General features: G+C 35.7%; 1 protein-coding gene across 3 annotated transcripts in view; it reads right to left on the bottom strand.

Moving 5' to 3' along the window:
* The window catches only part of KCNT2 (potassium sodium-activated channel subfamily T member 2), a 297725-nt gene that overhangs the window by 62182 nt on the left and 207971 nt on the right, over positions 1-27572 (bottom strand). The window contains exons 15-21 of one of the 3 annotated variants that reach the window (XM_069459257.1): positions 25224-25373; positions 23014-23243; positions 20373-20586; positions 16454-16559; positions 11781-11953; positions 3975-4046; positions 449-583 (exon numbers count right to left, since the gene is read on the bottom strand). In XM_069459257.1, coding sequence (XP_069315358.1) covers positions 449-583; positions 3975-4046; positions 11781-11953; positions 16454-16559; positions 20373-20586; positions 23014-23243; positions 25224-25373 — 1080 coding nt within the window. The remainder of the gene's footprint in view (positions 1-448; positions 584-3974; positions 4047-11780; positions 11954-16453; positions 16560-20372; positions 20587-23013; positions 23244-25223; positions 25374-27572) is intronic. The other 2 variants (XM_069459258.1, XM_069459259.1) reach the window with 2 other exon arrangements.

The following is a 27572-nucleotide window of genomic DNA, read 5'->3' as shown; positions in this document are numbered from 1 at the left end:
TGACTTTGCTTCTGACACGGATGCGTGACCTCACTGCAGCCTCGCAATCCTTGCATTCCAGCCACCCAAGGTGGGAAAGCACCTCTGGTCACTTCCAGGCATAAGACACAAGTTAGCACACAGATAGCCTCTCTCAAATCACGGCCGCTGCTACACACAACATTTTAGAATTTGCCATTGTTAAACTATCTGAGAAAACAGATATATCAATGCTACTTATGGTAAGAAACGAATCACCAGTCTGGTGTTAAGAATTTAACTGTATGCAATGCCAGTCATATACGAGGTGCTGAGTGAGTATTTGTGTTCTGATCACAGGAAGGAAAGAAAGAACATAAAGGCAGTGCAAGTGTCTCAGGCTCGGTCCGCACACAGGGAGCCAGTGTCGAACATTCCACGTGTGCTGAGCGCGAAGGAAACGGCAGGGTTGTGTCACTCAGACACCCACCTGAAAAGCGTCTGCACATTCACGATGGTCTTCGCGTCGGCCATGTAGTCCTCCTCGGCACTCATGGTGCTCTCCTTGTCCACAACCACCATGTTGGCCGCGAAGGTCACGCCACACTTGAGTAAGTCATCTAGGCTTTGATAGAAATCAACAGAGAAAACGGACTTTAAATAGGTCACAGCGTTGGAATCGGTCCTAAAGCTCACTTACGCCCTGCGCTTATATGAGTTGCCCTTACAGGTGGCATTTACAGAGTGTTTACAGGTCGGTATTAATGGGAATTGTCATACACTATTGTCTACCAATATGACGTAATTTTTATTTCTAACTCTTTACATTTCATTAAATCTCAGCTGTTTCAAAGCATACGTGTTAAGAATGTTTATTTAATAATATTTATAAATTATATAAATCAAACAGGGAAACCCCCCGTTTTTCAATAAAATAGAAATAGAGCATATTAGAACTTTGTTTTTGCAGTTAACACGCTATTTCAAAGACATGTTGGCATTTTTAATTTCTAAGATGCTTTTGGTTAAGAGTAGAAGTAAATAATTGCTATATTAATTTAGATGGTCAAGCTTAATGAAGAAACATGAAAACTATGAAATTTTTTTAGATGTCTATTATTTCTTTATATAAAAGCTATGTGTTATAGATTGGTTCTACACAGCCAAGAGCATATGAAATATATAAATATCTCTTGTATGCAAGCCTACTGTTTAGTCAGACTAAATTTTTGAGCAGTTGAATACCCTGATTTCTTTGGCTGCATGAAGTAATTGCTAAGTCAGGATGTAAATACCTGTGAGCTATAATAGAGTCAGTCTTCTTCCTCATCACTGATAAAAACCTTACCTAGCATTCTCCCAATGAATTAAAAGAAGGTGTGCCATTAAAACTGAAACAGGGAACTATTATTCTCATTGTCTCTGCTTCTTAGAAACTAGAAAAATAGAACAGAATTGGATAAGGGAGACTAAACCTGAATGGATACAAGAATGTTCTAGGTACGGAGCTGACTGAAGAAAGATAAGAAGAGATAGGTTAATTTCCATATCTTCTGATTCAAAATAAAACGTTGAAAACTTAAAAAACGGCAGTTTCTTTTAGATTCCTAAATTGGAGAGACAAGTCCCTGAGGATCTTTTCCATGTGCATGATTGGCTGAATTAGCCATGTCACGTTAGAGGGAATAATTTTCCTTTTATGGGAAGGTGGGAGGCAGGATTTCTTACTCTGTTATTAGTCGAGAGAGCATTACCAAAGCCTTGAGTCCAAGATCCCCAGGAGTAGTCCAGAAAAAATATTTCGCTTGAATCACGAGCAATGTTCTGTGGCAGAGATTTTATGGCTAAAACTGTGGAAACAGAATGTTATTCCAGATAAATTTCCTATGATAAGAGGGGCCAGGACCATAACATCCAACCAATATGATGACCTTCAAGTTTGAATACCCAGGGATACTTGGGTCTTTCTTTTATCCAGGAAATTGGTTATAATTGTTCTTACTTTATTAAAATGCACTTAAAAAAGGAAAGAATTAGATGGAAAATCAATGTTATATGGTCCCTTATGGACCATCAAGATGATGCCTAAGACATATGTCTTCAAACCACCTTATTATAATTTTAAATCATTTTCTCATATTTCAGCTCTCACAATCTTTTTTTCCTCCATTAAAAATATCTCTCTAATAACTATCTAGATAGGAAAAGGAAAATATAAAGCAGTAGAGGGTAAGATTGACTAGATACGGACATATGGATAGAAATTAAGATAGGAAAGATGAATATTTAATCAACAATAATTTAATGAAGTTGAAGTTAATACGTGACAAAACTTTCACTTTGAGAGTACCTGCGCTAAAGGGCCAACCACCACCTACAGCCCCGCGTATCAGTTAATTCTTCCCTAAAAATATTGGCTGTTACAGCTGACACATAGGCTTGACAAATGACTTTAGTAATTATCATTAAATATGGGTTTGTATCTATAGAAAATGCATAGAATTGGGATATTTCTGAAATAGGTAGAAGGGTTTTTATCCTTCGTGTTTTAATGTTGTTCTTTTCCTATTTATTAAATGTTGCATTTAACCCTTTTTCCTTCTGTTTGGCGCAGCTGCAGTGTGAGCTGCACCTGCAGGGCCCGGCCCGGCGCTTCCCGGCGAGGCTGCGCTCCCGCGCTCGGCCACCAGGCGGCGCCACGCGACCGCCAATCGCGCGGCAACCGCAGCAGCGGCCTCGCCCGGACGCGCGCCGGGGAGCGACTTGGGCGCGTGTGAGGGGGCGGCTGGGTGTGTGTTCGGCCCTTCGAAGAGGCTTTGTTTGTTTTTTAAAGGAAAGTTTCAAACCTAAGCAAAAGAGGAGAATTGTATCGTTAACCTCCGCGGACCCCCCACTTCAGTAATCATTACTGTGTGGCCGCCCCTGTCTCTCTCTGTCCCCAGGAATTGGATGCTCTCCGTTCTTTTTTCCCACCATAAATACTTTTATAAAGGAAAAATCCACTTCCTGGTTTATATCGGAAAAGGCAGATGGGAGGTTTATTCATTATCTTTTAAAGACATTATTTTTTCTTATGAATTTTAATAGAACACTATCATTTCAAATTAACATTACTGGTTATAAGATATAGGTAGGATTTAAATGGTACTTTTAGGATATCTAACTCTAGTTTTAGTTGGTTAGTATTATACATGATAATGTAAATTATATTAATGTAGAATGGAGGCTAAATATATTTTAGTCTGTTTGATCTTTAATGTATCCACAGCTAATAAACAATTTCAAAGTTATAAAACTTTGTTTTTTCAACATCTCCAGTATGAAATGTAAGCATTAAAGTTCTCGATTGGTAAATTTTAGCATTTTATTTTGAAGGCTCTGGCTGACTTTTTTAAAAATGGAAAAGTAACATTTTATATTATTTCAAGTGTATTAGTTTTCTGATCTTTTATTTTAATATAGTTTAGAATGTTACCATGATGCGTATGTAAGAATTTGTATTTAATTACTAACGTATTACATACATATGACCTTTTAAATGAACAAGTATTTTAGAAATTACAACTCTGACATGTGACTAGAATAAAATAAGCTCTTAATAAGTTTAACTCATAAATCTAAGTTAAAATGAGCATTTCTAAATTACTTTGAAATTTTCCAGAAGTTATGGTAATGATATCAAAACATTACAACATTGAATCTTTAGGTTTTCTCTACCACTATATCAATAGTAATAATGTTATTTTTATAGATGACACAAAACTAAAATAGCATTAGAAACTGAGCAAAACTGACAAAATTGACATGCAGCAAGATTTGTTTTATGCAACAATAGATTACTGCTTAGGAAGTTTAACACATGATGTGTAACACGAGAACATAAGCTCTACATGCAAGATCTACCATATTTGCAATATTGACATGGCAAATTACACTCATCATGCAGTCACAAGGCTCAGCACAGGACAACCACAGGACACTACACTAGTTAGTGTGCCAAAGATTTTGTCACCTACTTGTCAATAGAGCCCACCATGTAGTAAACCATTGGAAACCAACAGATTGCATCCAGAAAATGCATATCTGGCCTAAGTAGTAGATGGGTTACAAAATGAAACACAGTGTCACAACAGTGGCAGCACTTCTAGGGAAAGGAAGTAAGCTGACTTAGTTTTCATTTCCAAACTAAAACACTGCTGACAAGATTAATTTTAAGCACCTTTTTTCTTAACATTATTTAGAAAATGTTATTTGCACTTGTTATAAATCATACAATGCCCTCAGAATCATAAAAACAAGTTGTATTTCAGCTTTCTAAATCAGAAACATTATGGCATAATTCTACAAAAATACCGATGTGATATTCTTAATTTTGACTAAAAAAAATCTTACCAATGAATTGACAAGTTATCCATGCAGAGGAGGCCTTGTAAAAGAACTAATGATTTTTTTCTTACATGATTTAAGGCATTGGGTACTAATGTCTACGAAGACTAACTTTCTCTAAGGGATATATATAATCACAACACGCCCCACAATATATCAACATATCAAAAAATATAGTACATATGCCCATGCAAAATATGTATGATATAAAATTACAATGAAAGTAATTCACCTTTTAGTTTATGGATTCACTCAATATACATTGTTGAGCAAACATTTATTATGACTGAAATCTTTACGTATATGCATATTCAACAAAAGAATCATAAACCTGAAAGCTTCCTTAGAAATCACTTAATCTACTATATTCATTTTATAAAGTTATTAAATCATTCATGCCTCTATTCATTCAGCATATATGTATCCAAAATTTTTTAATAGACATTATAATATACTCAGGCATATGCAAATAAAAGAATATCTTGTTGACATAGGAAATACAGAGTTTTTTAATTCATGTACAAAAGCACATAATTATATATTTTCATCTGAAAAAACAAACAATATGTTGCGCTGAGAAGGCAGCATTGGGTAACATTTCACATGGGTGACATTTAATTTGGGTGTTGAATGAGTAGGAGGTTGCCCAGTACAAGAGGAGGAGACAGAAATTCCAGGCCAAGGGAATTATAGCAGCCACATTTTCCCAGATGCTCATCCCCAGCTAGATCAACTTTTTCCTTCCCTGACTTATTTCCTCCCTGTTGGCCATTCTCCTATCTCTTTACACTCTGAAGAAAGAGAACGATCAATACAGCAAAGCACTAAAGAAAAAAAACCTTCTAAAGAATACCACTGTTATCGTTTTGACCATACTCCTCCTATCATTAAATTTCTTTGTAGTCATTTAAATGGCCCAATATTATTACATCTTATAAATGTACCGCAATTCATTTTTAAAATCCTCAATATTTAGTTTATTACTTATTTTCAGTTTTTGCTGTGAATTATTGAAGTTATCAGGTATTTCCAGTATCTATTATATTTAACACTGGTAGGTACATCTTTGGAGGACTTTTTTTAGGTGTTTTTATCATTACCACAAAACATTCATAGAACGGATAATAGTAAGCAGCCGTCTATAGTTTTTAAGCTCCTAAAACATATTTTCAACAAATAGTATAACCATATACATTCCCAGTAGCAGTCTCTGACAGTGACTTATGGTAGACATTTCTAGTTCTCTTTCTAGGCACTGTCCTGATTCTTAAAATTGGGAGGCCCGTTCTAATTGCTGATTCGAAACCCTCCGTGACTCTCTGACCCTGCCTTTTGACCGGAGAAGCGCGTATGAGGATCCAAGTACCACAACAGTGGGATAGCACTGAGATTCCGGGGTGGTTTGGAAATGCTTTTGCCTGTGTCTTTTTTGGTTATTATTTTTATTTTACTCTCTTTGCTCCTAAATTTTTATATAATTCCAATCAGATAAAATATTGGTGTTGATAATTTATGTGGCAGAGGTGGGTCCATAATTCATTATTAATTGCAGATATACATCTGGAATATATTCCAGATGTATACCCGAAATAATCTCCTTTTTAATTTGGCTCATGCCATTCTTGTAGGTTCAGATTGTTTCCGTTTCTTTATGCTATCTTCTCTGACCACCACCCCACTGTGACAGTTCTGCAACAGTATTGAGTGTTACCAAAGCATAAATTGTATAAAGATACTGAAAATCTTCTGGCAAATACTGAGGTCTTTGGGGACAAAGCAAGTAATTATGCCAGCCCTTCTTCTAGAGTCAAAAGAGAAGATAAGGCCGTTGTATTTTGTTGCTTTGTCTAGTGGAGATTATAGAATGTATCTGGCCATCAGCATTTTTGCCTTGCTTTAGGAAACTCATGAATTTTTAGTCACATGCAATTCTGCCACAAATATGTACTTACAATGGGTAAGCATCTTCCAAATCCTTAGAAATTGCTTTAGCATTTGTATTGTCATAGCATGGTTCATCCTTACGTGAATTCCGCCATATCACAAGGTAAATCAAGTCCCCTGAACCGTGGTAAATATATAATCCTGACGAAAAATAGCTAAGATTAAGGGGTCTACGATGCCATATTCTTTGTTAAATTTAATTTTGCATAACAAATAGATTCATCCACTACTCCTATTGAGAAATGGTTTAAAAGGAAACCTGAAGTATAAAGAATAAGCCAGTTGTGTGTTTACATGTGTTGTGCCAGCTCATTTACACTGGCAGCGGTGTTCACGGCACTGACCTGCTTAGTAACCGAGTAACACAAATGATATCATAGGCTCTTTTTAGTCATTGGGAGAAAGTTAATTGGCAAACATAACCTTTACATCAAGAAGCATTATTACTGAAAAACATTAAAAACATAAAACATTCATAAAACTAGATGTGCCTTTCCTGCATTACACCCCAAAATATAGATGAAGAGTTGAATTTAAAAAAATAAAACCATTATTACAACAGAATAAAATGTATGAATTTTTTTATCTGACTGCTAAACAGAGAAGCCCTATCTATGTTAAATTACATTACAGAAAAGTGGCGAAAATAATTGACAGGTTTAACTGTATAGCTCATCACACACATTTTAACATATAAGAAATAAATGTCAGAATTGTTACTTATATAAAATTTATAGATCAGAGTTGCTTAATATATAAATATTTCAAATCAATGAGAAAGATAAAGATGACAGAAAAATAGATCTAGGGTGGAATAAATATGCATAGACCAAAACTAAACAAAACAACACAGGCAGAAACTAGTAACAAAATAAAAATTTAACAAACACAAAAAGTAACTAATGTTAGTAAACAGAAGAAAAAGGAGCACATTCATTAATGAGTCCTAACTGTAATTTTGTTAAAAAACATGATTACTTATGAGCCTAAAACCTCATATCCTTATAGAAACTCTCATAATAAAAATGGCCATTACATGCAAATATTAAACAGTTAATGATTTTGGGGAAGCAAAAAGGGTTTATAAATTTGTATGGATTTTTAAAATTCGAGGCCATTATTTCTTTTTCATTTAACTAATGACTATAATAAATTTAATTTCTTTATTTCAAGTTCAAGAAATGAGAGTAGCATGCCTATATGAGCAGTTTATTTTAACATTTCATAATTTCACTTTTAAGGCATTTATTTCTTGCTAAAAATATAATTAGTTCAATTTTAACTACTTAAAATAAATGTCCTTTTTTTTATTAATTGGGTTTTCACACAGATCCACCCATCAATTCAAATAGAGACAGCAGTATTTTTGTGATTGGCAGAAGAGGAACTGACATTTCCTGTCTGCCTTTTATGAATCAGATATTGCACTAGTGCTTTATATACAGTAGAGTACACAGTCTCACAGTAACTTGAGATAAATGGTCTTTTTTTTATTATTGTTTTTATTTTTATTTTTTTGAGACAGAGTCTCACTCTCGCCTGGGCTAGAGTGCCGTGGCGTCAGCCTAGCTCACAGCAACCTCAAACTCCTGGGCTCAAGTGATCCTCCTGCCTCAGCCTCCCTAGTAGCTGAGACTACAGGCATGCACCACCATGCCCAGCTAATTTTTTTCTATATATTTTTAGTTGTCCAGCTAATTTCTTTCTATTTTTAGTAGAGACGGGGGTCTCGCTCTTGCTCAGGCTGGTCTCGAACTCCTGACCTCGAGCGATCCACCCGCCTCGGCCTCCCAGAGTGCTAGGATTACAGGCGTGAGCCACTGCGCCCGGCTAACATAAATGTTTTAACCATCTTACAAATCAGAAGAATGAGGCTTAAAGAGATTTAATAGCATGTAACAGGCTTATCAAGAGGGTAAGCTTTGATCTTATGTCAGATTTGTATGAGTCCAAAGTTTAAATTTTTTTATAATAAGAACACTGACATATCAGGCATTTTATCACTACCTTTAAAATAAACTGAACTAAAGTTTACTTGACACCATATGTGAAAAGAAGATTGATTTAATAAATGGATAGTGTAAACAAGACTTTGGAAAAAAATTAAGAGCGTAAGTCTGGATCTTGCACTTCATCCTCATCTTTGTGTAGCTTTGGGTGATGTGTTACAGCTTTTGACTTGCTTTTCTGTCTCTTACGTGAAATGCTGTTATAAACTGACTAGATAACCTTTAAGGTTGGAGTGGTAATCAAAATATTTAAAATCAGTATGGCACAACAGACCAAAGAACAGATGGCCAACCAATCAGAATTGATACCAGCTCTAACGAACCAGTACCAAGTGAAAGATGTTTTTCAATATGACTTTTATAATTACCATATGAGATCTAAAAGGCTTTCTGTTTGAAAACATTGTGAACACTTATTTTGGCATATTATATGTGTGAATATTATAAATTTAAATTACATTTTAAAATTCCATACTTACGACATCTGTTATTATTTATTTCTGCTATATTGAATACATTGGTCTTTCAACTAAATTTTTTAAATAGCCATGTACTGAATATTATTTTCAGCAATGCTTATGTGAATTTAAAATAAAGTCAAATCCCTCAAAACTAATAATTGTAGAGGTGTATATAATCATCACTGTACACATTCTTATAACATGGAAATAGTTTAAAGAAGAAAACTTTGTAATATTACAGGATAGATTGCAAAATACTTGCTATTTCAGAGCAACAGGCATCCTATTGTTTAAAAAGAAAAAAAAAAGATTGCATAAAACTTCCTGGAACATTATTAATTGGTGTTTAGTTTTTGTTTCCTCATTCTTAACCAAAGGAACAGAACACAACAAATAAAAATGTTAGACACCACTTTTGGGAAGTACACAGGAAGCTAACAGATTTAACAACAGGCACTTTCAACCTAATACTTTGAAATAAAGTCAAACCCTACAAGAATTATTAAACAACAATATCATGCAAATAGTTGGATTCCAAAATGCAAACCATTAGGAAGGCAAAGGGAATTTTTAATGCAAAAATAATCTGAAGTTGAAATATACTTGTTTTAAAAAGAATTGACAATTTTTTTCATATATTAAAAGCCTGTAAATTACGTAAGATCATATAGTTGAAAGAACAAGGAACTAGGAATTAAACAGAAAGTTCTAATCTAAGAAGTGACCTTGGAAAAGGTCATTTACCTTCTTTGGGTCTTTTTTACATCATCTGTAAAATACGTAACAGTGGTGCTCACAAGTCGCACAGGCTTCAGTTTATTTAAATGTTTACACTGTAATTTGTAAGCTTTGAGATTTTAAACTGCTTGATATATCTCTCTGAGGCTAAATCATCACTATGCAATATAAATATGTTTCTTATGGGAATAAAATGTAAATAAATTGTGTAGTATGATAACTGACACGTAGTTAATGCTCAACAGTTATTATAATTATGAACAGATGTTGGAGGTAAAGAATATTTTTTATTGAATGATCTTTATGGTCCCACTCAGATAAAATATTCTATGATAAAAGATATATTTATATTTTTACAGAAATACTGACCTTTGTCACTAATAAAGATAAATAGAGTTTTCAGATTTTTCTGTGATTGATCAAATTCAGGAATTAAGACTGTACAACCACTTGATTTTATACTCCTAATATACACGTCAATCAATCATTCAGTAATCAGGCATTTTGGTAACTTGTTTATTCAAAACTAAACAGAAAGGGACTGATTTGTTTACAGTTACTCTGAAATCTATAAAAACTATACATGTGAAGGACTCCTGAGTGCCTGCCATTTGCTTGATAGGATAACCACGTGCAAAGGAGGAATTAGCGATTCTGAGATGAGATTACTTAGCAAGATTGGAAACTGAAAAAGAGGAGCCCATCTCTGTACATAGAGTAAATTCCACTCCCAATTATGGGGAGTGGAATTTTTTGGGGGGAAGTTTACACATCAGGACAGCAAATTTTATCCTGACATAACGTAAATGAGGGGAAAGGACAGTTTTGTCTTTAGCCCTACCAGAGGGATGCTAAGCACAGTTCCACTTCTCTCTCAAGCTTCTTCCTGTCTTCCTCTTTACAACCTGGTGATGCGTTTTGTTCCAAGCCATGCAAGACGGAGTTACTCTAAGGCAACCAGCTGGTAAATGCCCCTGTCTTTAAGCTCTATCTTGAGGGGAGTAGACACACCATAAGCCAAAAGAGCCCAAAGCTCACACATCTGAATTCACACAGTTGAGCATCTCTGACGCGGCAGCTCAGCCAGTTCTGTGGAGCTTCCGGCCAGGGAAGCTTCAGAACGAAGGCCACGGTCAAAGGACCCTGGAGGCCATTTCCAACCACTCTGTCCTCATGGCCATCCCGCATCCAAACTTTTATTGTCCTGACATTTATTTTAGTAAGCTTTCATTTCTTCTGGCATCGAGTCCAAGTTTCTGTTTTCCTACACTTACCCTAAATATGCCCCACCTTTCCTTGGATGCCAAATAGGTGTGGAAAAAGTCACTGAGTCACCATACCTGAAAATTCTCCAATTTTTAGTGTTGATTATTTTTATGATGCTGATGCTAACAGAGATGCATCAATGAGTATTTTGGTATTGGTATATTCAAAAAAACAATACCATAATGTTATAATATATTGGGGAAATATCTCTGTTTTGAGAAACTCTTTTGATAAATTTGAAAGGCAGAGGCAAGGCAGTATAATTTGACCTCATTTAGTTCATCCTGAAATTTGCATCACATTGGAATGGATGAGGGGACTGAGAGAATCCTAAAATACGGTATTAGTCTGAGGACCATCTGCTACTAATTTTCAGTCACTGAGAGGAATATTATAATTTTAGAATAAAATGGCTTTGACCATTGCATTCAGTAACCTATATTTATATATGCATAAGAATTTTGAAATGCTTAGTCTTATTTAGCAAAAGTAAACCAATCCAGTATTTTCAAAATAAATGCACATGGTAAAGCATTACTCATGTGATGTTACAGAATGTATGTTTTAACAGTAGTACAATCATAATAATTTATGATGCTTCATGGTATAACCTAAAAATGGATCAGTAAATGCTTCTCTGATAATTAATGGTTCTTTAGAAAGATAACAAAATTACCCAGTTTTGGCAGATATTTTTCAGACTAGTTGATTAATTTAAGGAAAATTGCAGTAATTATTTCAGTGGTCTGTTTCCTGTGGAATTGTGAGTATATGACCACTTGCAACAGAGTTTTAAAAAAATTCACAGAATATTCTAGTGATGTTTTAAGTGACATTTGTGAAATATAACCATATTGAATGATTTTTTTTGAATCATAGCACAGAATATATCTCCTGATGAATCATGTACCATAATGTATCTGATTTAAAATACTACCAGCAAATTAATTATTTTTGATGTACATAACATAATATTAAAAACTGTTTATCTTGTTTGTGTATTTTAAAATATACTTACGGATTATCCAATAGTAGTACTATGGGATTAAGTTCTTTCTTTGGTCTATAATATGCCCTGAGAGGAACAATAAAATTATATAGTCCATTTCCAGCTGTTTCAGCTGCAACTATAATTAGTTTATTTTTGAATCCATAGGCTTTTGCGTCCTCATAGTAGTTATGCTGGCAACTCTAGGGAAGAAAAATTATACAAAGAAATTCCGTTTTTATACTCCACTAAAATGTGGTGAAAAAACTTAGGATATATGGAAATGTAAATTTAACGAAGTAAATTCTAATTTTCTAAAAACTTTAAAATAATTAACATTTTTCTGTGCCCAGTTCTCCAACCCGCACTAGAAAATAAAAGGGTGCGTGGACAAGGCAGATGAATTATGGCTGTGCAGCCTGGTACTGAAAGAGGCAGCAATCTATGCGTGTGCGTGTTCTGCTGTAAACTGAAACTTGCTGCTACATGACATTTGGGTATCTATATTTAAAAATTATCTGTCTCTGACTTTCATTTAAACATAATATATAATTGAAAGGAGCAGCCTTGCAAAAATACCGGGAAAATACCTAATCCCCCCAATTCCCCAGTAACAGTTAAAGCTCAATCCTATGAGTTCTCTCCCTAACAGACACCCTGCAGGAGATCTGTTTTGCACAACTTCTGAAGAAAGCTGAATGGACGGGAAAGAGATGTCTTTCAAAGCTGTTTTTTGAGAATCTGCTTTTACAGAGATCCTGGGTAAATGGCAGGAAAACAATTCCAAGCCTCAACTGTATCTCCAGACAGAGTTCCATCTCCTGTGATGACCCGTCTTCAAGGAACGCAGGAGAGCCAACTCTTGGACTCTGACATCTTGCAGTTTTTGTTATCTACCTGCTGCTGCTTTTGTTATCAATTTACAGCCACCATTATTTTTTTTTTCCTCTTCGTCACCCTTACAATCCGTGAGCCACCTGGCCTCACTTTTGCATCCCCTTCTCTTTCTTTGGGATGGCAAGCCAGCTCCCTGTTCTCTCCCCTCACCCTCTTTCCCCTCTCTCTTTCACTCCCTCATTCTCTCTATCCTTCTGAGAAGATAAACGTTTTTTACTTTTATATCTCAATCTTTGCGTGAGAAATCTTTCTCCACCTGTGCCATGAGCACTTACCAGGCTTTCCACCCTAACGATAATATCTTATTTCATAATAAGATAGCCTCAGAAATGGTCCCAGTACTGAATACCTGAAGTGATGAATTAAAACAAAACAAAACAAAACAAAACAGTAAAGGAAAAACCCTGTCTAAATGCATAGCCGACCTGGCAAGACAATAATGTAAATATTCAAAACTAAAATAATAAAAACAACAACAGAAGCAAGAGCAAAACATTTCTACAGCTAATTGTCATCCTGAGAGTATTTTGCTGTTTCATGGGGTCTAGAATTTTCTGTAGTTAGCATTACTAACTCAAGATTCTTTTCAGTTTAATTATCTGCATAGAGAACTTCTTTGATGTTCTGCTCTTTTACCTTTATGCCTCTCTGTGGATATTTTTAATTTATTTATTTGGTGTAAGATTAGCTAATTCTCTGGAGTATTCATCATCCCTGGAATATTCTTTGCCATTATTCCTTAATAAAAAATTACAAAATACAGGCAGGAACAAGGCACCATGAGTAACAGAAACAATCATAACAAGATAATTCGACAACATAATTAGACCTACAATGACTATAGGTTTTTCTGTTGTTACATTCAAATATAAAGTGAGCATGTTTAATACATTTAAATAAATAAAAGAAAGTATTTAAAGTAGGAGCAAAGAAAAGAGGTTATTTAAAATAACATCTAGCAAGTATATGTTAAAAGTACTATCTATATTGTTTCTATATCTTCTAGAACTAAACACTATAACTCAAAAGATTATTTAAATCACACATAAGATACAGTGGAGGGAACCCACCACAGGACAGAATTCAAGATATTACCCAAAATGAAAGGCAGAGAAGAAAAGGAACAGAACCTAGCATGAAAAAATTAAGACTTGGAAGATAGTGTGAGAGTATCAAATACACATTTAACCAGAATACCTGAAAAAAAGATAAGAAAAAATCAGAAAGAAGCCTAATTCAAGTAAATGTTGACTGAGAATTTTTGAAAAGTGACGAAAAACCCAAATCCTCCAGTTCAGGAAACTCAATGAATCCTAATCCAAATAAGTAAAGAGAAATGCACAGCCGTATACATCAGAATGAAAACGCAGAACCACCAAGACAATGAGAAGTTCTCAAGAAAAGAGAATAAACAAAAGAGAGAGACGGCCCACAAGAAACAACAATTAGAAGATGGCTGAGTTTCAACAGTGACTCTGAGCACAGAGGCAGTAAATTAAGTCCTTAAAGTGATGAAACAAAGAAAGAAAAAAAAAAAAAACTAAAACAAAAAACCCCTAATAGCCTAGAATTGGACATCAAGCAAAACTGTCTTTCAAGAATGAGGGGAATTAAAATAAGAACATTTCAAGGAAAAGTGTAATAGAAAGAATTTGTCGCCGGCAGAATATCCGTAACAATTTCTAAAGGTTGTCATATAGGAAGTAGGAAAATGAATCCAGAAGGAAGGTCTAAGGAATAGGAAAGAAAAGCAAACAGGAAATGGTGAAGAACAAGGACAACAAGTCTTCATTGGAAGGGTGCTTGAAGAATTATTGATGAATACAGTCAGAATCTGAAGCCGTAGGAAGAAATAAGGTCACTCAGAAAGAAGTCACATCAAGGAAGAATAGTGATGGGTTAACGTTTGGATCATTAAGAACTTTAATATCTATGGGGTATATAAAAGAAAAACAAGACAACTTTCCGTAAGGAGACTTAGAAGTGGCTCAGTTAGTAAGGAAAAAGCAAGAGGAGAGCAGAGACTTTAGCATGGATAAACCTTGAGCAGGACACCAGCTTGCTGATGCTGGGACAACATGATTCCAACTCACACATTTCACAAAGTAGGGGCAGCCGCATAATCCCACCCCTTAGTCTCAGAGGGCACCCATTTACACAGCAGACCACCTCCTACCAGCCTAACGCTACCTAAATAACCAGCAATCCCAGATACCACTAGTCAATCAGCGCAGCGCAGAAACTTTGTTTTCTTAATATGGTAAAGAGACAGTTCATAGTTTTGACATTTAAAAGATCCTCCATTGCTCCTCCACCAGTCCTGATCTCTAAAAGCTTAGCCTTTCCGTTGAATTTGATTCCTTGCTTGGAGATAAATCATTTCTATTCTTTGGTCTTCTAATATCTCGTAATATTTCTTTTCTTCTTTTACTGGTTATTAAAAGAAGTAAATGTAACCAGAAGTGAATCCAGGTTTTGTGGTGCCTGAAGCATATGTTATTTTAGGAATCCTTTTTAAGGAAAACAATAAAAATATTACAAAGAAAAATTAGTCATAGCAAAAATTAGTCTTGGAAGGGGTCAATGCAAGTGAAGGGTCCTAAAATTTAGGATTTATTGACATTACTGAAGATACACAGCAGGCCAAAAATATAAAATGCTTCACAATATTAGAGTAAAATAAGGACTGCAAATTAACAAGGCCTAGAAAGGTGTAGCTGTCCCCATCAAGGGGCCTCGATAAATATTTAGGAGCAATGGCAAAGATTCACAAAGCAAATTTAGGGAGATAAACGTAGGAATTTTCTAATATTTCTATTAATCTTCTTCCTCAAGAATGATAGCAACAGGCAAAATTTATAATGTTTACCATATGAAAAAATAATAGCGAGAATATTAACAAAATATATAAAGTACTTAGTTAAGTTTCTTGCACTTTATTAAACATGTACCAATTTACATAATCCTTCTAAGAGCACGATGAGGTTCCTATTAAAACTGTATCTACAATACAGATGAGGAAACTGCAATTGATTGAAGTTAGTTGCCAAGTTGCACAGATTTTAAGTGGAGAGCGGGGATTTTAACTCTAACTTCAAAGTTTAGAGTAAAAGAAGAAATCCCAGGTTAGAATTAGGGGCACATTTGAATCTCTAGGGTGGACTGTAAGGTTTTCTTTTTATCTGTTTTCTTATTCTTCAGGAGACTAAACTCATCCAGGTCAAGCCCAATGTCTATATTATGAAAAAGATAAAATTCTAGCATTATTGGAATTTTCCTCTTTTGGACACCTTCTCTAGAACATCCAGGCAGGAACCAAGAATTGCAGTGAAAACTTTGAGAAAGGCGACATTAGGCAAGACACTGAGCTTCCCGTCTAGCCATAAACAAACCTTTGTGTCTAACGTGTGGACCGACTCACCTCATCATGTAGTGGGATTCCACACTGAGATCTGAAGCAATAATGGTAAGATAAATAATGCACATTGGGCTAAAATGATTTGCGGAGACTTTGGATGTTAAAGGTTCATAGGGTGGAGATTTGGGTAACTCTATTTTCCTCTTTAAAAACATGACTGGCTAATCCATTTGATTAATTTAGTGGAAGAGAAAAGAATTTGGGTAACCTTTAGTACAGTTAAAAAAAAAGGTAAAATTTACCACTTTATGTAATTAAGTTCACATTTGAGAAGATAATACCCATAAAATGTATTTTAGTAAAAATGCTGTATAAATTATTTAAATATATGTAATCGGAAAATGCTATAATTTTATTTTTGGAGAGAACAAGAGCAATGTGTGCTTACCTTGTCTAATCTTAAGCAGCAAAATGGCACTTTTTCATGAAGGAGATGACAAAAAGTGGGTGAACTTCCTATGTATGGAGAGTAAGGTGCGTAGCCTTTAGCATACCTGCAAAATAATGTAAAATATTACCCTTGGAGAAGGCACGCAAATTGGGGAAATGAAGTTACGGCCATGTTCCTCTGCTTTGATAAAGTTAGAATGAGTAACTGTGTTGCAATTCTATTTTGATAAAGGGATAGTTTAGAATAGAGGTAGGTAAATTATAGCACAGGGATCAAATCTGGCCCACCACATGGTTCTGCAAGTGAAGGATTGTTTTCATATTTTTAAATGGTTGAAAAAAGTCAAAAGAATATTTCATGTCAAGTGAAAATCATTCATACGAAGTGCAAATTTCAGAATCCATAAATAAAGCTTTACTGGAATACAGCCATACTCATTCATTTATGTATCGTGTTTGAGTGCTTCTGTGCTTCAAAAACAGAGTTGAGCAGTTGCAACGGGAACCAGAAAGCACAGAATATTTACTAGTTGCTCCTTTCTAGAAAAAGCTCACTAACCTTCAGCTTAGAAGATTTGGATATATTTTTTAACAAATATTAATGTTAATTTTTACACAATGCATTTAAAGCAAATACATTATGATTTACTCTATCAATATTTGTTAGTCATAAAGGCATAACCAAAAGGAAGCAAATGACTGAGTTAATTAGCTAAAAACAGAGAAATTTGTTGTTTTGTTGAAATCATGCTTAAAACATTATCAAAGACATTCAGTTTGTTTGCTGACTTTTGAAAAATAACCACCTACACATTTTGGCTACACTGACTTTCGAAATGGAACTTCTAAAAAGTAACAGCATAAATGATAATTAGGAAATAAAGGAAAATATAGAGAAAGGAATATTCCTTTATCCAAAGAAAAGCTCTTGATTTTAATAAATTTACCTGCTGAATCATGACATTTCATGCCTAGTTGAAACTTTTTATAGACATCATTGGCTGAGAGGTAAAATACAGATAAAATTAGAGGGCAAAGTTTTGTAAGTTTAGAAGCTGATAATCTCGACAATTGCTTTAACATCTCTTTCATTTTTCTAGAAATAAAAATTTCTACTTCTCAATTTTTAAGAAGTCTAAAGAAAGAATTTCACTCGCACCACAAAACACTATTTCCTGGAAAGATATTGGTTGCCAAACGTCTTCCAGTTCCCATCCTGGATTCCAAATATATTTTGAGTACACAGACCACTACTTTCCTGGAGAGTAAATTTTATTCTGAGGGTACATCAAAGTTTCTTATAATAAATGAAAAAAAAAAAAACAAGTTTCAATAATATTTGTTTATTTTAGTTCAATTCAACATTAATTGAGCTTATATAAAAGATATTGCTAGAAATGTTAGGAAATGATGTTACCAATGCCATTACTACCAGTACTACTAGTAAGAATTAATACTAATCGAATACTTACTCTGCACAAAGTATTGTTTTGTCATGGGCACTTTTTTGTCCATTATCTCAGTTAATCATCATATAATGTTATGAAGTAGTAATTACACCCAGTTTACAGGTAAAGAAATCATAGGCTAGATTGTTTAATCAAAGTCACTTGCCCACAACCAGTATAAGGTGGAACTAGCATGGAAAACCAAGTTTTTAAGACTGCATAGTCAGGGCTGTGGACTGCTGTGCTTTCCTCAAAACATGGCAATTTAATATGTGGAATAAGACATGTAAACATACCCTACTTTAGGCTAAAATATGATTAGTACTATGTAGATTAGAGAGATAGTACTTCTCTTATTCATGCTTTTATAGTGTTATTGATACATACTGTCTGAAAAAGACTGTAAAAATTGAGATAAGCAAGGAAAGCTTAATGGAGGAGGCTGCATTTACAGGTCATTGGATAATTGATTGAACTTCAATACGGATGTGGAATAAAAGAAATTAAAAGTAGAAAGTACAATACAACAAAAAAGCATCGAATTATAAAAATGCAGTTTATGTCCTGGGAATGTTGTCTTATATCTTTTTCTTTCCTTTAAGGTAAAAGATAATTTAGAGAAAAATGAGGTTGAAAAACATTAGGTCATTAAATATGAAATGTCTGATTTTGAATCAAAACTGTAGTTTATTATATCTCAAAAAAGAAGCATAAGCCGGGCGTGGTGGCTCACACCTGTAATCCTAGCACTCTGGGAGGCTGAGGCGGGCGGATTGTTTGAGCTCAGGAGTTCGAGACCAGCCTGAGCAGGAGTGAGACCCCCATCTCTACTAAAAACAGAAAGAAATTATATGGATAGCTAAAATATATATACAAAAATTAGCTGGGCATGGTGGCACGTGCCTGTAGTCCCAGCTACTCAGGAGGCTGAGGCAGGAGGATTGCTTGAGCCCAGGAGTTTGAGGTTGCTGTGAGCTAGGCTGACGCCACGGCACTCTAGCCCGGGCAACAGAGTGAGACTCTGTCTCAAAAAAAAAAAAAAAAGAAGAAGAAGAAGCATACAATTAATCAAAGTATGCGCCTAAACTATAGACACAGTTTTGCCATCTTAACGGTAGCTTGCTTATGCCAGTAGCAAATAAGCCTGGAGAGCAAGTGGCGATGAAATCTTGACAGGCGTTTTCCACAGCTTGTTGAGAGTTGAATATTTTTCCTTGCAAGAAGTGGTCCAAAGTCTGGAAGAAGTTGTAGTCATTTGGTGTAAGGTCTGGTGAATAAGGCGGGTGACAGAGAGTTTCCAAGTGCAACTTCTGTAGTTTGAGCAGCGTTGTTTTTTGCAACATGTGGTCTTGCAAGAGGACTGGCCTGTCGCTACTGACCAATCTCGCCTGCTTCATCACAAGCATCCTCATCATTTTGCCCAATTGGTTGCAGTAGACATCAGCTGTAATCAACTGATCAGGTTTCCCAAAGCTATAGTAGATCATACCAGTGCTGGACCACCAAACAGACACCATTAGCTTTTTTTGATGAATATTTGGTTTTGGACTGTGTTTCAGTACTTCATCTTTATCCAACCATTGTGCCAAATGCTTGTGATTGTTGAAAAGAATCCATTTTTTCATCATATGTAACAATACAGTGTAGAAATGGTTTGCCTTTAGTATCATGATAGCAAAAAAGTCAAGCTTCAATACTATTTCTCTTCTAATGCTCATTTATTTCACACAGTACACATTCATCCAGCTTCTTTACCTTGCTGATTTGTTTCAAATGGTCCAATACTGATGAAATAGTAACATCCAGCCTGGCTGCTAAGTCACCCACAGATTGAGACGGATTCGCTTCCACTACAGCTTTCAGCTCATCACTATCCACCGTGGTCTCAGGTCACCCATGTGGCTCATTTTCAAGATTAAAATCACCAGAACGGAACTTCTCAAACCATCAATGTACTGTGCGTTCCTCAGCCACATCCTTCCCAAACACTACTTTGATATTTGGAGCTGTCTGCACTGCCTTGGTTCCATGATGGAACTCATATTTGAAAATAACATGAATTCTTGATTTATCCATGGTTTCATAAAAATTGCTCTTAAAAATTTTGAAAGATAATCACAAGCCAAAATGTGCATTTGAAAGACTGAGGATGTACCTTCCCAATAAAGGTAAAACAAGAAGTGTCAAAGTGAAATATCAGAGATATCAACTGTCAAACTTAGTACTTAAGGAAATCGGACATTTCATACTTAATAACCTAAAATACGTTGAAGCCAGAAACTTAAGGGCTTAAAATGCTCTGTAGTCAAGAGATACTTCGGGTTGGTAGAAATATGTGGGAATAATCCTAGGACTTCAGGAAGGCCAGAACATGACTCCTCACCTATTGGTAGGGATGGAAAGACACTACGTAAAGACCTTAGCACAAACCCAGCAATCTTACACCGTTCTTAGAGGACATGGACATACTCTAAGTTGGAGGAAATTTCTTCATCTGGTGTAGTTTCGTCTTCTGACTGATCGCTTAAAAGATCACATGTTTGGATTGATGACGTATCTGCGACCTCTAAGACAGGAGCAATGCTGGGTCGTCTCGTCTCTTTGCTTCCCTCCGTAGGGAGCGTCAGGGTAGGGCCACTTGCTGATCGGCAGCTGGTGTCCTGCAAGTCGATAGCCACAGTGCCTGAAACAGTGGGATAGGACAGCCCATCAAGGAACTCGCCAACTGTATGACACACGGATCACTTAACGATGAAAGTTAAATGAAATACAATCAGCGTAACAAGGAAATATACATATGTTTAGCCTTTAGTTCTGCAAGCTAATTATTTCTTTTTCACATGCGCCTTTTCCTGGATAAGAAGTTCTGTGCTTGTACAAAAGTGTATTTGTGGAGAGTTTCTGTCCTAATTCTTGGTATCTTCATTACACACGTAGATGCTCCTTGTAATACTCCAGATTCCGTTCTTTGTCCCCCTCTCTAATTATGGCTTTTTCATCTCCGTTCCTCAGACATTCCCTCTCAAGGTGACGCCCTGCATTCTGTAATTACTGCTTACTGGACGTAAGCTCTCCTTCTGGCGTCTCACTCTCTGACACTTACCTGTACCTCCTCTCTTGCCAGCTCTCTCCCTCTCGATCCGCACTGGAATTATAATCTATTAATCTACTTCCTTTTCAGTGTCCTTTAACCAACAGATCTCTTTTCATTTCCTTACCTAAGTACCATAGTCTCTCACTATACTCTCTTATTTATTAATATATCCCCAATTTCTTTGCCTTTCTCACTCTCTTTTACTTCTACCACCAGCTATCAAGCCATTCCTTTGTTCCTTTTTACAAACAAACTTTTTATTTTTTGAGACAGAGTCCCGCTTTTTCACCCCAGTTAGAGTGCAGTGGTGGCATCATAGCTCACTGCAACCTCAAACTCCTGGGCTCAAGTGATCCTCCTGCCTCAGCCTCCCTCCCGAGTAGCTTAGACTACAGGCACGCACCACTATGCCTGGCTAATTTTTCTATTTTTAGTAGAGACGCGGTCTCACTCTTGCTCAGGCTGGTCTTGAACTCCTGAGCTCAAGTGATGCTCCCACCTCAGCCTCGGAGGGTGCTGGGATTATAGGCGTGAGCCACCGCGCCCGGCTTGCAAACTTACAAAGTGTCTAAACTAGTGTTCCTAACTTGTCTTCTACCGTTATTTCCCAAACCCACTCCGATCCGGCATTCTTCACCACCACTCCACTGCAAGAACCTTACCAAGGTGAACAGCGATCACTGCACTGTTAGCTTCAGTCGCCACTTCTCAGCCCTTATTATACAGTCTGAACTGGATGATTTTAGGGACTATCTACCGATCAGATTGAACAGAATGAGGTGAACCATGACGTATGAGAAGAGAGGGCTGGTGAAAAGTCAGAATTGTGACTTTATAACCTGGAGGATAATGGTGTCATCTAATTTTTAGTAAGAGAAAAAAAAATGGAGATGATGTTGAATGAAGGTGGAGAAATGAGTTCAATTTGAATATGCTATGTTAGTTTTTCCTGCAACATACTCCAATGGAAATAACCAGTAGGCAGTTGAATATTGTGGTGAAGAGCAGCTTGAGTTAATGATTCAGGTGAAGGAATCGTCAGTGTACGGACAAGGGAGTCGCGGAGCGCAGACCCCAGAGGGGAAAGCGAGTGTGCGCGACGCAGGCAAGAGGCTCCAGAGTGTTTGCAGAGTCACAGGGTCCACGCTGTCGTCCGCTGTGAAGACGCTCACACGGCTGAGCGACAGAGAGGAGTGCTGAGCTTGCCCGGACGACTGCCGATGTCAGACTGAACTGGGGAGGGACAGGGGGCAACGGGGTTTCAAGCCTGCCACTGAAGACAGCGCATTTGAGAAATTTTTCTGTGAAAATGTCATGGCAGGAGTTTTAAAAGTATATGTGTATGTCTGCAGAGAGATACGGGGAGAGAGAGAGAGAGGGAGAGAGAACAGCTAGGGATTTGGGGGCAAAAGTAAAGCCAGGTAACAAGGATGAATTACAGAGTGAAGTCTCTGAGGAGGAACAAGAGGACGGGTCCACGGCGTAAGTGAAGGCATTAGTATAATATTAGTTAAAAGAAAGAACATATTTTCCTTGTGACAGAAGCTGAAGTTTTGTAGGTTTTTGGTGGTTTAGTGGCGAAATTTTAAGGGAACTCTTATTTGTCTAGATCTATTTCTTTTCTATTTTCTTTTCTTCTGTGTCATAGAAGCCAAGCTCAATGGTGAGAATGAGATGGAGATAGAAAAAGAATTCTGAGAAAAATGAAGAATATTTGAAATAGCCTCTGTTGGTAACTGGACAGACAACTTAGAATAGAAATATAGAAGTGTAAGGTGCTTATGTGTGATCAGAAAAACAAAATAATAGTCAGAAGCATTTATATAATATCTTACTTTTTGATCAACCGAACAACTTAGAAATTTTGTTTTCTATACTTAATCATACCTAATTTGTAAAACACACAGGCATTTCGAAAATTGACTTTGAAATTTTAATAACAATTGAAGTGTATTTATCATTCACATTTTTATTTTAGAAATACACGATAACATATTTAAACTTGGCTACACTCACCCATGCTGGCAATTATGCTGTGCACAGGTAGCCTGGACGGCCCGTGGTAAAGTGACCCTGACACATTGCTTTTTCTCTGCTGGTCTTGGTTCTTAAATGCTGAATTCTCTTCTTTGGTAATATTAATATAAAAACATATGTCTGTAGAATTCATAATGTATCGAGGACCTGGATTCAGCAAAATGTTTTTATTATCCTCCCTCCTAACACCAATCAAACAGACACCAAACCTTAATTTAAAAAAGAAAATAAAAGAGTTTAAGAATTATAATTCAGCAATTTAGACTTTTTTCAAGTTTACATATGTAAGAAAATTAGTAGAATAATTTTTTTTTTTTTACGGGGAAAGAAACTATGTTCTTAGTGTGTTGTAAAATCAACTGAGTTGATTATGACCAGTATAAATGTATATTTTACCGAAAAAGAATGGAAGAAAATAGAAAACATCAGAGTGCATGCAATATAGTAAGAGTATTATTGTTTTGTAAATTTTTACAAAACATTTACTTTGGTCAGAATATATAAACAATATTTCTTACATTGATCAAAAAAGTTTTAAAACTGTTGGTTGAAAGGAAAAAAGAAACCCAAGGTCACATGAGACAGAACCAAGGCCTCTGAATTTCTTCCAATACTGTTTCTATCATATTTGGTTTACTTGGAATTTTAGAAAAAACATTTTTAAATAGTCCTAAATAGGCATATAGTTTAATTAGGAGAAATAACAACCTTTGAATGTAACAGGCTACGTAAAAAAATTCTTATCTACTTTTTTTGGGTTACTTCCCAAACACAAATTATCTTGAATATTTTTACTTCATTATGTCTTAATGTGTTATAAAATAAAGTTTAAAAGTAAAGTAGAACACAGATCTTCCTCTACTTATGATGGAGTTACATCCCAATAAACCCATCATAAGTTGAAAATATTAAGTAAAAAATGCATTTAATATACCTAACCTATCAACAACATAGCTTAGCCTAACTCACTTTAACATGCTCAGAACACTTCCATTGTCTACAGTTAGGCAAAATCATTTAACACAAAGCTTATTTTGTAACAGTATTAAATACTAATGTAATTTATTGACTACTGCACTAAAAGTGAAAACAGAATGGTTGTATGAATATCAAAGTATAGGTTTTACTGAATGTGTATTGAGTTGATACCATTGTATAGTAAAAAAAAATCATAAATCAAGGCATTATATGTCAGAGACCACCTGAATATTAGATATCAGATAGTGGAATATACTAAAATATTGTAAGTCCCACAACTATATTATATTAATACATTTTAGTACAGATAATATATTATTTTCACAAAGTATATACATTTTTATTTCTTAAGTAAATAATTTTTTATTGAAAAGGAAAAAATAATATTCCATGGTTTTAATTGGAAGGTAGTATTCTTTATTTATTTATTTTTTATTTTATTTTTTTTTTTTTTGAGACAGAGTCTCACTCTGTTGCCCAGGCTAGAGTGAGTGCCGTGGCGTCAGCCTAGCTCACAGCAACCTCAGACTCCTGAGCTCAAGCGATCCTCCTGTCTCAGCCTCCCGAGTAGCTGGGACTACAGGCATGCGCCACCATGCCCGGCTAATTTTTTCTATATAGATTTTTAGTTGTCCATATAATGTCTTTCTATTTTTAGTAGAGACGGGGTCTCACTCTTGCTCAGGCTGGTCTCGAACTCCTGACCTCGAGCGATCCACCCGCCTCGGCCTCCCAGAGTGCTAGGATTACAGGCGTGAGCCACCGCGCCCGGCCGTGTATCCTTTATTTTTTAACTTATTTCTCTGGCCAAACCAAATGCCATCATCAGAGATTGTTTTGTTTTCATGGACAGTTTTTATAAATATTATTATTACTTTGTTTAAATTTTTAATCAATACTTTAAAATTTACATCTGTAAAGATGATTTTCATTTGTTGGTGAACTCCTAATGGGTTAAAATATTACAAAATGAGAGCTTAAAAGATGCTAAAGTAAACAGTCCTACTAAATTATAATTTACTCCTGACAATCTAAACTTACTGAGACCATACAGAGGCCAAAGTTGAAATGGTGCAAAATCATGCCAAAAATTCCAGAATACTTGAATCTCAAGAGCACTAATATGGATTGTATTTTAGAAAATTGTGTTTAATTGGTATGCTCAATTGATTGATGGATATTTTTATTTCATTCTGGAAACAGAAACATACTTTTTGTGAGCATGGAAAGAAGCATATGTGAAACTCTTTCCTTCATATTCAGCAAAAAAGGTACTCTCTTCCAAAACGATGTGATAGACTTCATTCCCAGAGCATCTACCGTACATCTTCTGCCACTGTTCTGGCGACTGCTGGCCTTCTCTGCAATACAAGCACACACACATACACACACAGAAAAAGAAAAACACAGTGAGTGTGGTTAAAAAGCAGTCGTTGTCATACAACTGTTTCCCAGCTGCAAGAACTGACGAGCACTATTTCAAGAAGTATTGGCATGGTGCTTTGAAGTCTGTATGATGACATGACACGCAAGAGTTCCTACAAAAATTTGGAAATTAACACCATATATATACATACACACACACACACACACATAAGCTTGAGAAATGGCAGTTTCCTAGAAAGTGGGAGTTTTATCAGGATCCAGCTAATGAAGCTGGAAAGCATTTAGTCTGACCATGAATCAATGAGACACAGCATTTTATATTTAGTCTCTATGTATATCCTGTCATGTACATTCTATACACAACATTTGTTTTATAGTCTCCATAATGTGGCCAACTTTATCTCATTGATAATACCTGCTTGGCTTCTGTAGGTATTTGATTTTGCTCTGTATTTAACATTACAAATGTATCTATTTCAATTTATCATTTCATGTCATAGAAAATATACTCTTCATTTCTGTTCATATCAAAGCAATGGCTTTCTTCCAATTGTGCAGCAATCATGAAAAGACATTTCTTTGTGATAAAAATAAGGCTTTCTGCAATGGACTGAATGTTTGTGTCCCCCAAAATTCGTAAGATTAACCCCTAATTCCAATGTGATAGTATTTGGAGGTGTGGTCGTTGGGAGGTAATTGAGTCGTAAGGGTGAAACACTCATGACTCAGCAGTCTACAGCCTAACAGAGGGCTCTCACCAGAACTCAGCCATGCTGGCATGCAGATCTCAGGCTTATAAGCCTTCAGTACTGTTGGAAATAAATTCTGTTGCTTATAAACAACCCAGTCTAGGCAATTTGTAATAGCTGCCTGAACTGACTAAGACAGTCTCCAAAAGAGAAGACCCAAAAGCATTCTTAAAAAGTAGACAAGTTTACTACAAAAGTACATTTTCTTTTGCTCTAAAATGTTCTGCTTTGGCTCATCTAGTTCAGTGCCCTCAGAAACATATTAGAAATTCAATTTATGAGAAATTTATAATGAATATATAAATATATTTTTTCATTTTATATAATAAACTCATTTACTTTTGCTAAATAAAGCTTATGAACTCTACAAGAAATGCACATTTTAGAAGCAAAGTGATAAATATATACAAATCAAAATATTTCATCATAATCTCCATAGATTCTTAATGATCTAGGATGAGAAGTCTCGACTACATTATTTAGAATTTAAAAAACATTTTAAACCCTGAGTGTTGTCTAAAAGGTTATTATGGAGATGGAATATTTGTAAACATTTTGAATGTGTCGGCAAGTTTTAAAAAATCATATATTTTCAAAGTATGCTCCACTTGTGCCTCATTCGTTCCTAAATATGCTTAAGAGACAAGAGTCTGTGCCCTGGAGTCTGACTGCTTGCTCTGAGTACCAACTTTGCAATTTTTCTGTGAGTTATTTAACTTCTCAGTGCTTCTTTATCTCTTCTGTGAAGAACAGTGTCAGCCTGAGGTAACACAAAGAAATCACTTAGGAATCGTTGAGATCACAGAAAACACTTAGTAAATGTTAGCTGTCAGTATTATTTTGCTGCTATATGTTCCCCATTGCTAAATTTGGGATCCATTTTCAAAATTTCCAGTCAACCTACCAAACAATAATGTTCTTAAAACCTTTACATGTTCTTCTATGATGTTAATATATTTTTGGGAATAAGAAAGCCGAACACTTTTGATTATTGATTGCATGTGACTATGTCTAGCTACTGTTTCATCAGGATGACTTCCTGGTGGAGAAGACGTTCCCTTTGTTAAACAAAAATAAAATTGTCTTTGTTGTGCACCACATTACAATTTGGCAAGATGGTACTTGGCAAAGACAAAACCAAGCCGAAGGGCTGAAAATGTAAGAGAAGGTGCTGGTAATTTCTCAGGATTTGAGAGCCAAAAGGCAGTACGGGGTCAAATAGTTATCATGCCAGGGTACTAAGAGCTATTCAAGGGAGCCATAAATCTAATTCCAAAAGCTGAAATGGGAACACAGTTTGGTACTTGAAAGGGAACAGAAATGGGTGGCCTGAGACAAGGACAGTTCAGAAGGATTTCTTTAACTCATTTGCTTGTTGTCTTACTATTTTATATTGGCACATTTCACCTCAGGAAGCACTGTTTC

This window comes from Eulemur rufifrons, chromosome 27 (genome assembly GCF_041146395.1).
Source record: "Eulemur rufifrons isolate Redbay chromosome 27, OSU_ERuf_1, whole genome shotgun sequence".
NCBI lineage: Eukaryota > Metazoa > Chordata > Mammalia > Primates > Lemuridae > Eulemur > Eulemur rufifrons.
The sequence above is the reverse complement of the archived record's forward strand: the minus strand, read 5'-3'. Positions and strand labels throughout refer to the sequence as shown.